This window comes from Pongo pygmaeus, chromosome 9, assembly GCF_028885625.2.
Source record: "Pongo pygmaeus isolate AG05252 chromosome 9, NHGRI_mPonPyg2-v2.0_pri, whole genome shotgun sequence".
NCBI lineage: Eukaryota > Metazoa > Chordata > Mammalia > Primates > Hominidae > Pongo > Pongo pygmaeus.
The window spans coordinates 8,955,344-8,968,356 of record NC_072382.2 but is presented as its reverse complement, the minus strand read 5'-3'; the positions used below and the strand labels follow the sequence as shown (position 1 = coordinate 8,968,356).

General features: G+C 53.8%; 2 protein-coding genes across 14 annotated transcripts; one reads left to right on the top strand and one right to left on the bottom strand.

The window, feature by feature from the left end:
- The first annotated feature begins 2,009 nt into the window (after nt 1-2,009).
- On the top strand, nt 2,010-9,621 carry KAT5 (lysine acetyltransferase 5). Of its 13 annotated transcripts, none has more exons than XM_054440656.2 (14): nt 2,010-2,325; nt 2,425-2,491; nt 2,816-2,884; nt 2,972-3,108; nt 3,398-3,553; nt 3,643-3,717; nt 3,824-3,898; nt 4,542-4,790; nt 4,864-4,953; nt 6,686-6,826; nt 6,908-7,001; nt 8,601-8,760; nt 8,888-8,969; nt 9,062-9,621. In XM_054440656.2, the coding sequence occupies exons 1-14, from the start codon at nt 2,314-2,316 to the stop codon at nt 9,194-9,196; spliced, it is 1,542 nt and encodes a 513-aa protein (XP_054296631.1). In that variant the 5' UTR covers nt 2,010-2,313; the 3' UTR covers nt 9,197-9,621. The 13 variants fall into 13 exon arrangements, with proteins under 13 accessions (XP_054296631.1, XP_054296634.1, XP_054296632.1 ...); XM_054440655.2 differs by having other exon boundaries at nt 2,122-2,325; nt 3,371-3,553; XM_054440659.2 differs by lacking the exon at nt 3,398-3,553 and having other exon boundaries at nt 2,033-2,325.
- On the bottom strand, nt 7,686-11,192 carry RNASEH2C (ribonuclease H2 subunit C). The gene is made up of 4 exons (XM_054440660.2): nt 10,629-11,192; nt 10,262-10,437; nt 10,065-10,184; nt 7,686-9,829 (listed from the first exon to the last, which is right to left on the bottom strand). Exons 1-4 carry the CDS (start codon nt 10,798-10,800, stop codon nt 9,803-9,805), a joined length of 495 nt encoding a protein of 164 aa, XP_054296635.2. The 5' UTR covers nt 10,801-11,192; the 3' UTR covers nt 7,686-9,802.
- Between the last annotated feature and the right edge of the window lie 1,821 nt (nt 11,193-13,013).

Sequence of the window (13,013 nt, the reverse complement as noted above, 5' to 3'; positions counted from 1 at the left end):
ATGGCATCGTCAGGAAGTTACCATACATGGTCTAAAAAGGGGAGACATGAATAATCCACCCCTTGCTTAGCATATCATCAAGAAATAACCATAAAAATAGGCAACCAGCATTGAGTTCCTTTACTTTCCTAACAAATTTGCTTTCACTTTATGGCCTCGCCCTGAATACTTTTTTTTTTTTTTTTTGAGACGGAGTCTTGCTCTGTTCCCAGGCTGGAGTGCAGTGGCCTGATCTTGGCTCATTGCAACCTCCGCCTCCCGGGTTCTCCTGCCTCAGCTTCCCGAGTAGCTGGGATTACAGGTGCGCACCATCACGCCTGCCTAATTTTTGTATTTTTAGTAGAGATGGGGTTTCATCATGTTGGTCAGGCTGGTCTCGAACTCCTGACCTCAGGTTATCCACCTGCCTGGCCTCCCAAAGTGCTGGACTCGCCCTGAATTCTTTATTGCACGAGATCCAAGAACCCTTTCTTGGGGTCTGGATGGGGACCCCTTTCCTGTAACACTGGGATTGTAGGTGTAAGCCACCATGTTCAGCCACCTTTGAGGCAGGAAAATAGGGTCTGGAGGCAGGGAACATATAAGGCCGATTCACACGTCAGTTATGACAGGAAGTATCCTCTCCTTAGGGTGTACACCCTAAATGACTTTGTAACTTTACTTCATCCTCTTCATTTACATATGGCGTATCCCAAATAACCAATGGAATCCTCCAGAGGGTATTTAAACTCCAACAAATTCTGTAACTGGGCCCTTGAGCACCTGTGCTCCGCCGGCCCCAACACTGGAGTGTACTTTCATTTTCAATAAATCGTTCATTCCTTCCTTGCTTTGTTTGTGCATTTTGTCCAATTCTTTTTTTTTCTTTGAGACAGTCTTGCTCTGTCTGGAGTGCAGTGGCGCAATCTCAGCTCACCGCAAGCTCCGCCTCCTGGGTTCACGCCATTCTCCCGAGTAGCTGGGACTACAGGCGACTGCCACCACGCCCAGCTAATTTTTTGTATTTTTTTAAAGTAGAGACAGGGTTTCACCGTGTTGGCCAGGATGGTCTTGATCTCCTGACCTCGTGATCCGCCCGCCTCGGCCTCCCAAAGTGCTGGGATTATAGGCGTGAGCGACCGCGCCCAGCCGTTTTGTCCAATTATTTTAGACGCCAAGAACCTGGACACCCTCCACTGGTGACACCTTCACAGTTTTGAGGAATATTCATGGGGTATTTTGTAAAATGTTTCTCAATTGGGATTTGTCTGATGTTTTTCTCATGACTAGACTGGAGGCGGCTGGGATTACAGGTGTGAGCCACCATGCCCAGTCTCCAAACCCTGTTTACACAAAAATTTTAAAAAATTAGCCAGGCTTGGTGGTGCGCGCTTGTAGTCCCAGCTACTACGGAGCCTGAGGTGGATCACTTGATCCCGGGAGGGGGATGCTGCAGTGAGCGGAGATTGTGCCTCGCTGGATGCACTCCAGCCTGGGCGAGAGAGCCAGACCTTGTCTCAAAAAAAAAAAAAAAAAAAAAAAAAGCCTAATATGGCTGAGTGTGGTGGCTCACGCCTGTAATCCCAGTACTTCGTGAGGCCGAGGCGGGCGGATCACGAGGTCAAGAGATCTAGACCATCCTGGCCAACATGGTGAAACCCCGCCTCTACTAAAAATACAAAAATTAGTTGGTTACTCGGGAGGCTGAGGCAGGAGAATCGCTTGAACCCGGGAGGCGGGGGTTGCAGGGAGTTGAGATCGTGCCACTGCACTCCAGCCTGGCGACTGAGCGAGACTCCGTCTCAAAAATAAATAAAAATTTAAAAAGCCTAATATACAAAATAAAGCTAGGAATCTTCCCTGAGTCCTCCTGCCTACAGAATGAAGCCCACAGACTTGGGGGAGCTTTCGAGCCCTTCTAGGCCCACTTCCTTTCTCCAGCCTCTCGCGCCCAGCTGACTCCCGGCAACACCTCCCGCCGCCACAAGGAGACGCCCGAGGACTTCCCTCCGTCAAAACCCAAACGGTATTGCCACGTGATCCGCTCCGCATTCACGTGACCAGCGTCGCACCCGGTGGGCGTCACGTGACAGACTCAGTAGCCCTCCAATCGCTGTGCATGTTATGGGGTTTCCACCTAGCGCTCGGCCTGAGGCTTGTAACACTCCGTTTTCCCCCGAGTCACAGGGGCAGTCTTGCCCCTTGCAGCTGGGTCGCGGTGTCTCTCAAAGGTCCCCCTCTACAGGGGCTTCGTGAGGCCCGGGCCCACAGCGGGCTCGGTCCCGGAAGTGACGTCTCCCAGAGGGGCCGGAAGTGGCAGTGGAGGGAGGGAAGATGGCGGAGGTGGTGAGTCCGGTGCCCGGGGCGGGGCGGAGGGAGCCAGGGGAGGTGGGTAGAGCCCGAGGCCCCCCAGTAGCCGACCCTGGCGTCGCGCTGTCTCCCCAGGGGGAGATAATCGAGGGCTGCCGCCTACCCGTGCTGCGGCGGAACCAGGACAACGAAGATGAGTGGCGTGAGTGACGTTGGGGGGCGGGGCTAAGGAATCTGAGGGCGAGGGGCGGGAGGGAGTCAACTGACCCCCCGGGATGGGGAGGGGCCTCTGGAGTTATGGGGCGGGCGGGGCGCAGATACTCTGATGAAGGGGCGTGGCTCTTAGCTGCTCCGAGAGGTACAGGGCGGGGCGTGGAAAGGGGTGGCACTTGTGACTGAAGGAGGCTTAGGAGAGACCTAAGTGCTGGAGCTTAGGGATCCGGCCTGGGGGTGGAGTTCAGGTCGTGGAAGGGTGGAGTCTCATAGCCTGGCCCGTCTAAGGCCCCTGTCTATGCTATTCTCATAGCCCTGGCCGAGATCCTGAGCGTGAAGGACATCAGTGGCCGGAAGCTTTTCTACGTCCATTACATTGACTGTGAGTTCTGGGCCTGAGGTGGGACATCAGGGTAGGGTTGGGGGACAGTCTTTGGCATTCTGTCCTGAGCCATCCCCACTGCTGCAGTCAACAAACGTCTGGATGAATGGGTGACGCACGAGCGGCTGGACCTAAAGAAGATCCAGTTCCCCAAGAAAGAGGCCAAGACCCCCACCAAGAACGGACTTCCTGGGTCCCGTCCCGGCTCTCCAGAGAGAGAGGTGGTGAGTAGGTCCCCCACTTCACCTCTTCTCTCCTGCCTCCTATTTCTCTTGTCTGTTGGCATTAGGGGCTCCTGGATGGGCAGGAGGCGGCTCCCTCTCACCCTGACTTCATCTTGCAAAGGATGGGGGCCAAATTGCACATATAGCTCCCAGAGTCCAGTAGCTAGTCCTGTGTCCTTCAGAAGGCGAGGGTGGGGTTTGATAATTTTGAGGTGAGGGACCCCTCTTCCCCTTCCCCATCCCACTGCCATCCCCGCCCCAGAGGAAGACCCTGGACCTATCTCTACAGCCGGCCTCGGCCCAGGCCAGCGGGAAGACCTTGCCAATCCCGGTCCAGATCACACTCCGCTTCAACCTGCCCAAGGAGCGGGAGGCCATTCCCGGTGGCGAGCCTGACCAGCCGCTCTCCTCCAGCTCCTGCCTGCAGCCCAACCACCGCTCAACGGTACCCTCAGCAATTCCAGGGACCTTGCTTTCTTCTCAGGTCCCACCTTCTCTACCTTCTGACCCACCTTTGTTGGTTTCTCTCTGCAGAAACGGAAGGTGGAGGTGGTTTCACCAGCAACTCCAGTGCCCAGCGAGACAGCCCCGGCCTCGGTTTTTCCCCAGGTGAGTTCCCCAAACCATCTCGTGTTCCCTTCCTCTCTTCTACCTTCTGGTGGCTTTTTTCAGGCTCATTTCATAACCATCCCTTCTTTTCCTACTGTCTCGGCAGAATGGAGCAGCCCGTAGGGCAGTGGCAGCCCAGCCAGGACGGAAGCGAAAATCGAATTGTTTGGGCACTGATGAGGTGGGTCTGGGGAGCAGCAGAAGGGAGCTGGGTGAAAAGGAAGGGATGCAGGCAGGGTGGAGAGTTATTTAGTGATGAGTTTAAAAATAAGGGGTGGTGGGCAAGGCTAGTGTTGGTGGGATTAGGAGACAGGCAGAACATGGTTCAAATGAGTCATTGGGGCCGGGCACCATGGCTTATACCTGTAATCCCAGCACTTTGGGAGTCCAACCAAGGCGGGCGGATCACCTGAGGTCAGGAGTTTGAGACCAGCCTGGCCAACATGGTGAAACCTTGTTTATACTAGAAATACAAAAATTAGCTAGGTGTGATAGCGGGCGCCTGTAATCCCAGCTCGGAAAGCTGAGGCAGGAGAATTGCTTGAACCCCAGAGGCGGAGGTTGCAGTGAGCCAAGATCACGCCACTGCCCTCCAGCCTGGGCGACAGACTGAGACTCCATCTCAAAAGCAGGGTCATTGGGTGATCTTTTCCACATCATCAATTCCTTAGGGTTTCAGATTTTTTATCTGGAAATTGGGGATCATGGGACCTCCCCCATAGGGTTGTTGTAAGGCTTGAAGGAAACCTGTCAAAGGGCTATGAGCTGTGGTGTCCTGCTGAGCTGTCTCTTATAACCTGGTATTTTCCACTGGCCCTGGGCAGGACTCCCAGGACAGCTCAGATGGAATACCGTCAGCACCACGCATGACTGGCAGCCTGGTGTCTGACCGAAGCCACGACGACATCGTCACCCGGATGAAGAACATTGAGTGCATTGAGCTGGGCCGGCACCGCCTCAAGCCGTGGTACTTCTCCCCGTACCCACAGGAACTCACCACATTGCCTGTCCTCTACCTGTGCGAGTTCTGCCTCAAGTACGGCCGTAGCCTCAAGTGTCTTCAGCGTCATTTGGTATGAGGGGTCCAGGGAGGCTGCCTTCCCAGCACCACGTTGCCCTTGTTCCTGATCCTCCTCTCTTCCCCAGACCAAGTGCGACCTACGACATCCTCCAGGCAATGAGATTTACCGCAAGGGCACCATCTCTTTTTTTGAGATTGATGGACGTAAGAACAAGGTTAGTGCCTGAGAGGCAGTGGGGCGCTGGGGTGAATCAAATTATGATAGCTTGTTCTTGCTCAGGTAAACACTGACCAGTCAAGCCAGCAGATCAGTCCAGCCCATTTTTATTGAGTTCCTGCTGTCTGGCCGGTGCTGGCAGCCAGGAATGAGACAGTCTCTGTTCTCTGACAGCTTAGTCCATGGGAGAGACAGACATACCAATGACCTCTAGCTCCCAGTGTCCTAATTGTCATGAAACAGAGGGTAGGTTAGCAGGACCCAAAGGAGGTGGTCAGCAGAGCTTCATAGAGGATTACCTTTGAGCCTTGGTGGATGACAAAGTGGCTGAGGGGATTTCTCGCAGTGGTGTTCTGAGGAGTAGGCATGGATGCACAAAGATAGTCTTTGTGAAAGGCAGAGATCATTCTGACTGGGAGGCAGAAAAGGGAGGATGAGGGAAGGCTCTTACACGGGACAGAGCTCAGGTGATGAAGATGCTGTGTTAACCACCGTTCTGTAATTATTAATGTGGACCTGGGCATCCAAGTGGCAGTACCCAGCAGCAGGCGGTTAAAAAGCAATTCCTGGGCTGGGTGCGGTGGCTCACACCTGTAATCCCAGCACTTTGGGAGGCTGAGGTGGGCGGATCACAAGGTCAGGAGATCGAGACCATTCTGGCTAACACGGTGAAACCCTGTCTCTATTAAAAAATACAAAAAATTAGCCGGGCGTGGTGGTGGGTGCCTGTAGTCCCAGCTACTCGGGAGGCTGAGGCAGGAGAATGGCCTGAACCCAGGAGGCAGAGCTTGCAGTGAGCCGAGATTGCACCACTGCATTCCAGCCTGGGCGACAGCAAGACTTCGTCTAAAAAAATAATAATAAATAAAAAGCAATTTCTGGCTGGGCACAGTGGCTCATACCTGTAACCCCAGCACTTTGGGAGGCCAAAGTGGGCCAATCACTGGAGCCCAGAATTTCGAGACCAGCCTGGGCAACATGGAGAAACCCCCAGGTACTCGGGAGGCTGAGTTGGGAGAATCACCTGAGCCTGAGAAGTCAAGGCTGCAGTGACCCATGATTGCATGATTGCACCACTGCACTGCAGCCTGGGTGACAGGAGTAAGACCCTGTCTCAAAAAAAAAAAAAAAAAACCCCACAATATCTGAAATGCGGGAGAAATTGTGTGCAGAAGTAAAGCAGCAGGATTCATAATTTTGCTGGGGTAACCCCTAAGGCAGTTACTTTGTTAAATTCCAGAATTCCTCAACTCTGTTGTAGAGTAGCAGATCAGTTCCCAGGAGGTGTGACTGTGGATGTAGAATGTTAGGTTTTTTAACAGCTAGACTCCCAAGACTGTCAGATAGGGAGAGACCTTCTCTGAGGAGCTGTGGTCAGAGTCTGACTTTGGACACATTAGTTTGTTGTCTGCTGTTAAAAAACATTAAAAGGCGGTTGGTCTCTCCTGGTCAGGCTTAGATGGAGGTGTGCGGAGCAGGGCGGGAAACTTGCCCGACTGAGCAGGGAGGCACTCAGATACCATCACACATCTGGCACACAGGCTTTTCAACATTGAGGAGCAGCTCTGCTGCCTAAGCTGCAGGCTGGTGGAGTGGGTCAGGCCCAGCCAGGGAAGAACACTCATCACCTATCAGCCTGGGGCATAGCACGAACAGTGAAGCTCCTGGTCGACCCTGAACCAGGCTCAAGGCGGGATACCCAGAGTGGTGACAAGTCTTTTCTCTTGCAGAGTTATTCCCAGAACCTGTGTCTTTTGGCCAAGTGTTTCCTTGACCATAAGACACTGTACTATGATACAGACCCTTTCCTCTTCTACGTCATGACGGAGTACGACTGTAAGGGCTTCCACATCGTGGGCTACTTCTCCAAGGTCAGTGCTTGCCCAAGCTGTCCCTGTGCCCTGTCCTGAGCCAGGTCCCTTCCCTGACACTCACCTGACCCCCTTTTCTAGGAGAAAGAATCAACAGAAGACTACAATGTGGCCTGCATCCTAACCCTGCCTCCCTACCAGCGCCGGGGCTACGGCAAGCTGCTGATCGAGTTCAGTGAGTATGTGTGCTGCGGCCAGGGGGTAGTGGACCCATCATCGGTGCCTCACGGGCAGATGTGCCAGGCTACTGTGATTCTCAACCCTGGCTGTGCGGCCCAGCCTCTAGGGGAGCCAGCCAGAAATAACAGTGGCACTCTCCCGGGGTTCTCTCCGTTCAGGCTGACTGCCCTGCTTATCTGGGGTAGGTTCTCAGCCCCCCAGTTTGCTCCTTGGCCAGGGTTCTAAGTGCCACTCAGCTTTCCCCAAATCTGACTTACATGCTGCTGCCTGGGGCCATGGGCAGAAGGTTAGTGAGCCGCTGGTGCTCATGTATCTGGTAACGTGTGCCATGATACGAGTCCTTGGGCAAGGACCAGTGGCTAATGTCCCCAGTTGTCCCGAGCCTTGCAGGCAGGTGTCCAAAATGCTGTCAGCAGATAGACGTAAGCATGTTGTCCCTCGCTCCTTGTGTCCAGTGAGGTCAGTCTCTTAAAGCCAGAAGGAACTCTGACCTTCATCACACATGGGCTCTTCAGGGCCCTCCCCAACCCTGAGGCCCCTTCTTCCCAGCCTCTTACTCCCCATCACCCCCCATTCTATCTCACCACTCACTTGGAATAACCAAGCTCTGATCTGAGAAACAAGGAGGAAGTTCTAGCTGTTGGCCTGGTGAAGACACAGAGGCTTTACCTGATCAAGGTTATGGTCCATTCAAGAAATTTTATTGGTTAAATGATGCCCAGATGGGGTCACATCCTCAGAATTTCTCAGCCTGGTAGCACAAGTGGATGCTTGAAGAAACTCAGTCTTGGAGCTCAGACAGCAATGGAGACGGGATGTGAGTGGGACCAGCAAGGGGCTAAGGTCCATTATGAGGGTTAGGAGGGGCTTCTAGAAGTAACAAACATCCCAGGTCCCTGACTGAGGAGAATGAAGACACTGACCGAGAGATGTGAAGCCACTCAGGGCTGTGCAGGGTCTGAGGATCTCACTGGGGACAGCCTCCCAGTGCCCAGCTATCTGCACGAGTTGGAGGGAAAGAGCCACGGTGGGGGTCAGTCACCTGGCTACCAGGAATGGTCTCCCCAACTTAGGAAGCACCTTGGTGCACCTTTTCTCCTTGCATCCTCACAACCACCCAGTCAGGCCGTTCAGGTGTTAAAGCAGCTGACACTCGCAAGATCCCAGCTAGGAGGACTTTGAGAATTCAAGCATTCTCAGGTCTGGATTAGAGACAGGAATCTGTCTCCACTTCCTTTCATGCCCAGACACGGAGCCTGGGATGGCAAAAGGAAAACTGGAGGCACCTTCTTCCCATGAGCCATTTCTCTGCATCCCCCGCCCGTAAGCCTTCACTGGCCTCTCATCACCCTCATGGTTGACTGCAGCTGCTGCTCTCGGTGCCCTCACGCCCTCCACTGTGCGCAGCACACGGGAAGAGTGAATACTCAGTTCTTCCTCAGGGAACTGCGGCACAGAAGTGGAGGGCACAGAACTGCCAAGTGGCAGGGCCATGATGGGAACTAGGCAGCCTGCCTTGGCGACCTGTGTTTTTAAACGTTGCTTATATTCATCTGTGGCCTCTTACTCACCCTCTCCTGCTCCATTGCTTTAGGCTATGAACTCTCCAAAGTGGAAGGGAAAACAGGGACCCCTGAGAAGCCCCTCTCAGACCTTGGCCTCCTATCCTATCGAAGCTACTGGTCCCAGACCATCCTGGAGATCCTGATGGGGCTGAAGTCGGAGAGCGGGGAGAGGCCACAGATCACCATCAAGTGAGCCTGGCGCTGCCTACCTGGGGGTACATGGCATGGCTTGTCTGTTGCTGGGCTTTCTCACTCTCTCGGGGCCCCTGGGGATAGATGAAGGTCCTCAGGGAACCTGACCTTTGCTCTCCCACAGTGAGATAAGTGAAATCACCAGCATCAAGAAGGAGGATGTCATCTCCACTCTGCAGTACCTCAATCTCATCAACTACTACAAGGTAGGGAGGCAGGCAGGGGAGACAGGTATGTGGGATGCAGAGTGCAGGCCCCTGTGGGCTGACCACCTGCTGAATCCATCTCCTCTGCCCAGGGCCAGTACATCCTCACACTGTCAGAGGACATCGTTGATGGCCATGAGCGGGCCATGCTCAAGCGGCTCCTGCGGATCGACTCCAAGTGTCTGCACTTCACTCCCAAGGACTGGAGCAAGAGGGGGAAGTGGTGACCGGGCACTGCCCGCTGCAGTGCCAAGATGGCAGCAGGACTGGGGCTGATAGCCCACCCCGCCCCCGCTGCAGCTCCCACAAAGCAGTCTAAGGGAGATGGGGCTGAGGACAGCTCGAAAAGGAGGGGACAGGCCTAGCAGGGGCCCATCGGTGCCCGGCACCAAGGCGAGCTCCAGGCTCAGGCCAACTCCAAGGTCAGCTGGCCACAGGCCCAGGCCTGCTCTGAAGCAGGGACCAGAGGGAGCCAGGCAGCTGTGTACAGTGAGATGGGGGGTGGGGGAGCTCTGTACAGAGGGCTGGTGATTGTAAAAATTTCTTTTGTAAAGTAGAAGTTGGGGGTGGGGTGGGTGCTGGCTGCAAAAATTTCTGGCTTCTCTTACCCCTATTGCCCCCGGCAATAAATAAATTGTTTCTATATGCCAGAGCCATGCAAAGTTCGTGGGGGAAGGAGGGGGAAGGGGCCCATGCTGGCTTAGGGGCTCTAAGGCGCCCAGACTCACAGGTGCTGTGAAGAGCTCCTTTATTGGGATGATGGAATCAGTGGTTCCAAAGAGCTGGTTTACTGCTGTGAAGGGATCGCAGCTTTGAATTTCAAGTTCTGGTTCTCAGTCCTCGGGCGCCTGTGCGTGAATCTGCAACAGGAGTCGCCTCTACTGTTGGACTTGTAAGACAGGGCGGCAGGCTGGCCCCCATACCCGAGGAAGGACCCAGCTGTTCAGAATAACCCCTTCTAGACATGCTAGGAAGAGTGGTCAGGGAGCTACGCTTCCCACACACTACCCAGTAGAATCCTCCAGGCTCTGTCTGCGCAATTGTGCTTCCCAGCCCATCCACCCGGGGGCAAGACGCAACTCCTTGTTTACTCACCGCTGCCGCAAGGCTGGGCCAAGTTAAGGCCCCACGCACTTTGGCATCCGGGCCAGGGATAGTCTCCAGACCCCACAGGGTGAAGCGGCTGAAGCTGGCAGTGGCTCCAATGAAGCGGTCCTGGGGAAGGGGCCTGGCTCAGCATCGGGACTACAGCTCCCGCCCGCACCCCCTTTCAACCTTATCCCTTTGCTCACGAAGTCCCGTTCCAGCGGCTCCTCTTCTTGGTCGTCAGTCCCGGAATCCCGCAAGGGGTCTGGCTTCCCCATCGACACCTCCTTCTCTTCCGTCACCATCACGTATCCCACGAGGCCAGGCGGCACCGCCACCTCCTCTCCCCGTAGACAGCGGCCCCGAAACGACACTTCGAGTCCTGGAGCGGGAGGCGCAAAGGGCCTCAGGCAGGACCCACACTAGGCCCAGGGCCCGAGCCCCTGGGGCCGAGCCCGGAGCTGCCCTCCCGCCACCTCCGGACGGACCACGATCCCCAGGAGCCCAGGCGATGAGGAGAGCGCGGGCCGGCGCGGGGGCTGCCGGGAGCCGTAGTCCGGCCGCAGGGCTCACCCTCGGGGCCCTGGCGGATGGCGGGCGTGAAGAAGCGCCCCACCGCGGCGGGCCCGTCCACCGCGACCTCGCAGGGCAGTAGATGCAGTGTGGCGGGGACGGCGTCGCGCAATGTGGCGGAGCGCAAGTGGACGCGGTGCCTCTCGATGGCCACTTCGTCGCCGCTCTCCATCTTCGCTCCTACACGACGCCAGGGCTCGCGGGCTGACGCTGAAACTTGCGCGGAAGGCGCGCAGGCCCTCTCGGGAAGCCGCGCAGGCCCTCTCGGGAAGCCGCCGCGGAGCCTCACGGGAAGCCGCCGCGGAGCTTCACGGGAAGTGTAGTCCCCTTACCCCTAACGCTTTCCCTGGGTCCAAGTCCTAGGGTTTTCCAGTTGTGTTTTGTCTTTTTCCTTCCTTCCTTCCCCACCTCCCCTCCCCCCTCCCTCTCCCCTCCCCCCTCCCGCTTCCTCTCCCCCTCCCTCTCCCCTTCCCCCCTCCTCCCTGCCTCCCTGCCTTCCCCCCTTCCCTTCCCTTTCTTCCCTCTTTCTTTCTTTTTCTTATTTATATATATTTTTTAAAGACAGAGCCTCGTTTTGTCGCCCAGGCTGGAGTGCAGTGGCACGATCTCAGCTCACTGCAACCTCTGTCTCCTGGGTTCAAGTGATTCTCCTGCCTCAGCCTCCGGAGCAGCTGGGATTACAGGCGCACACCACCACGCCCACCTAATTTTTGTATTTTTAGTAGAGACGGGGTTTCGCCATGTTGGCCAGGCTGGTCTCAAACTCCTGACCTCAGGTGATCCTCCAGCCTCGGCTCCAGAAGTGCTTGGATTACAGGCGTGAGACACCGCGCCCAGCCGGGTTTTTTTCTTTTATTGTTTTTAATGGCACATGTCGTTGTAAAAATCTAAAACGATTCTGAAAAATACTCTTTTTATATTGATTAGTAGGTAGGTTATTCATTTTTAGTTTATTAGGGACATCAACCCTTTTCTTAAATGCATTGAAAATGTTTTATCTGTGGTTTGTCTTGCAAACCTGTGTAAAGGTGATTTTTGCTGGACAAAGACTTATTTTTATTGTTGTTTGTCTGGTTTTTTAGACAAGGTCTCACTCGCCTAGGCTGGAGTGCAGTGGTTTGATTGGCTCACTGCAGCCTCGACCTCCCAGGCTTAATCCATCCCCCAACCTCAGCCTCCCATGTAGCTGGAACCACAGGCCTGCGCCACCATGTCGCTAATTTTTGTATTTTTGGTAGAGGCGGAGTTTTGCCCTGTTGCCCAGGCTGGTCTTGAACTCCTGGACTCAAGTGATCTGCCCGCCTTGGCCTCCCAAATCACACTGGAATTACAGGCATGAGCCATTGCACCCAGGACAAACACTAAGTTTTTGTAGTCAAATTTACCAACATTTTTCAGTCTTTTAGATTTCTCTCTTTGGTTTCTCAGCTCTTCTCTAATGTTTATTTGTTCAGACACCCAACTTAGATATATTTTTTCAAGTTCTCACATAAAACAAACACAAAACTGGAAATTTAGGTTTAAACTGCATTGAATTTATACATCCCTGGACATCTGGGAGCTGGCCTTGGTATTCTGTTGAACATAAACAATTTCAGAGAACATCAGCATCGGACAAGGTCACTCTGTGACCGTGAGGGAGCAAGACAGAAACAGAACCACTCCATCGTCACATCTGAACGCTGACAAAGGTGAACACTATCCAAACCACAAAAGGCATGAAACATCCCTCTTTCTCCCATAAGAGAGTGACTGTTGTTTCCTTACCAATTACAGCATTAGCCTCCAACTAATCTTCTCTCCTGGGCAAGATTCATTAAGATAGTCCGTCATAGACATACCCCCACCTCTGACAGCATCCAAACCAGAGAGAAGCCTGGCTTCCCTAAACCCTGACTGAAATCACTGAACATGGGCACAAATCCTCCTTTAAGTCCTTTCTAGCACCCTCTTACTGAAATTCCCCAGAGTGCAGGAGTAATACACCCAATTTGTTCAACTGCAGAGGTATTCCTGGTGGTCTTTGACTAGAGTGTCAGATTAATTTAGAAAAAGGCTTGCTTTAGTTTTCTACCAGGAAAGACATAATTCTATTTATTCACATCTCCTTGGATATCTGTACAGTTGTGAGGTTTTGTTCATATATAATAGTTATTAATACATATTGTAAAGTTTATTTCTTCCTAGCTTATATTAATAATTGTTTCTATTAAGAACTGAGGGGCTGGGCATGATGATTCACACCTGTAATTCCAGTGTTTTAGGATGCCAAGATGGGGGAGGATTGCTTGAGGCCAGGAGTTTGAGACCAGCCTGGGAAACATAGCAAGACTCCGTTCCTACAAAGAAAAATTTTTTTTAAACATGAGTAGGGCACAGTGGCAT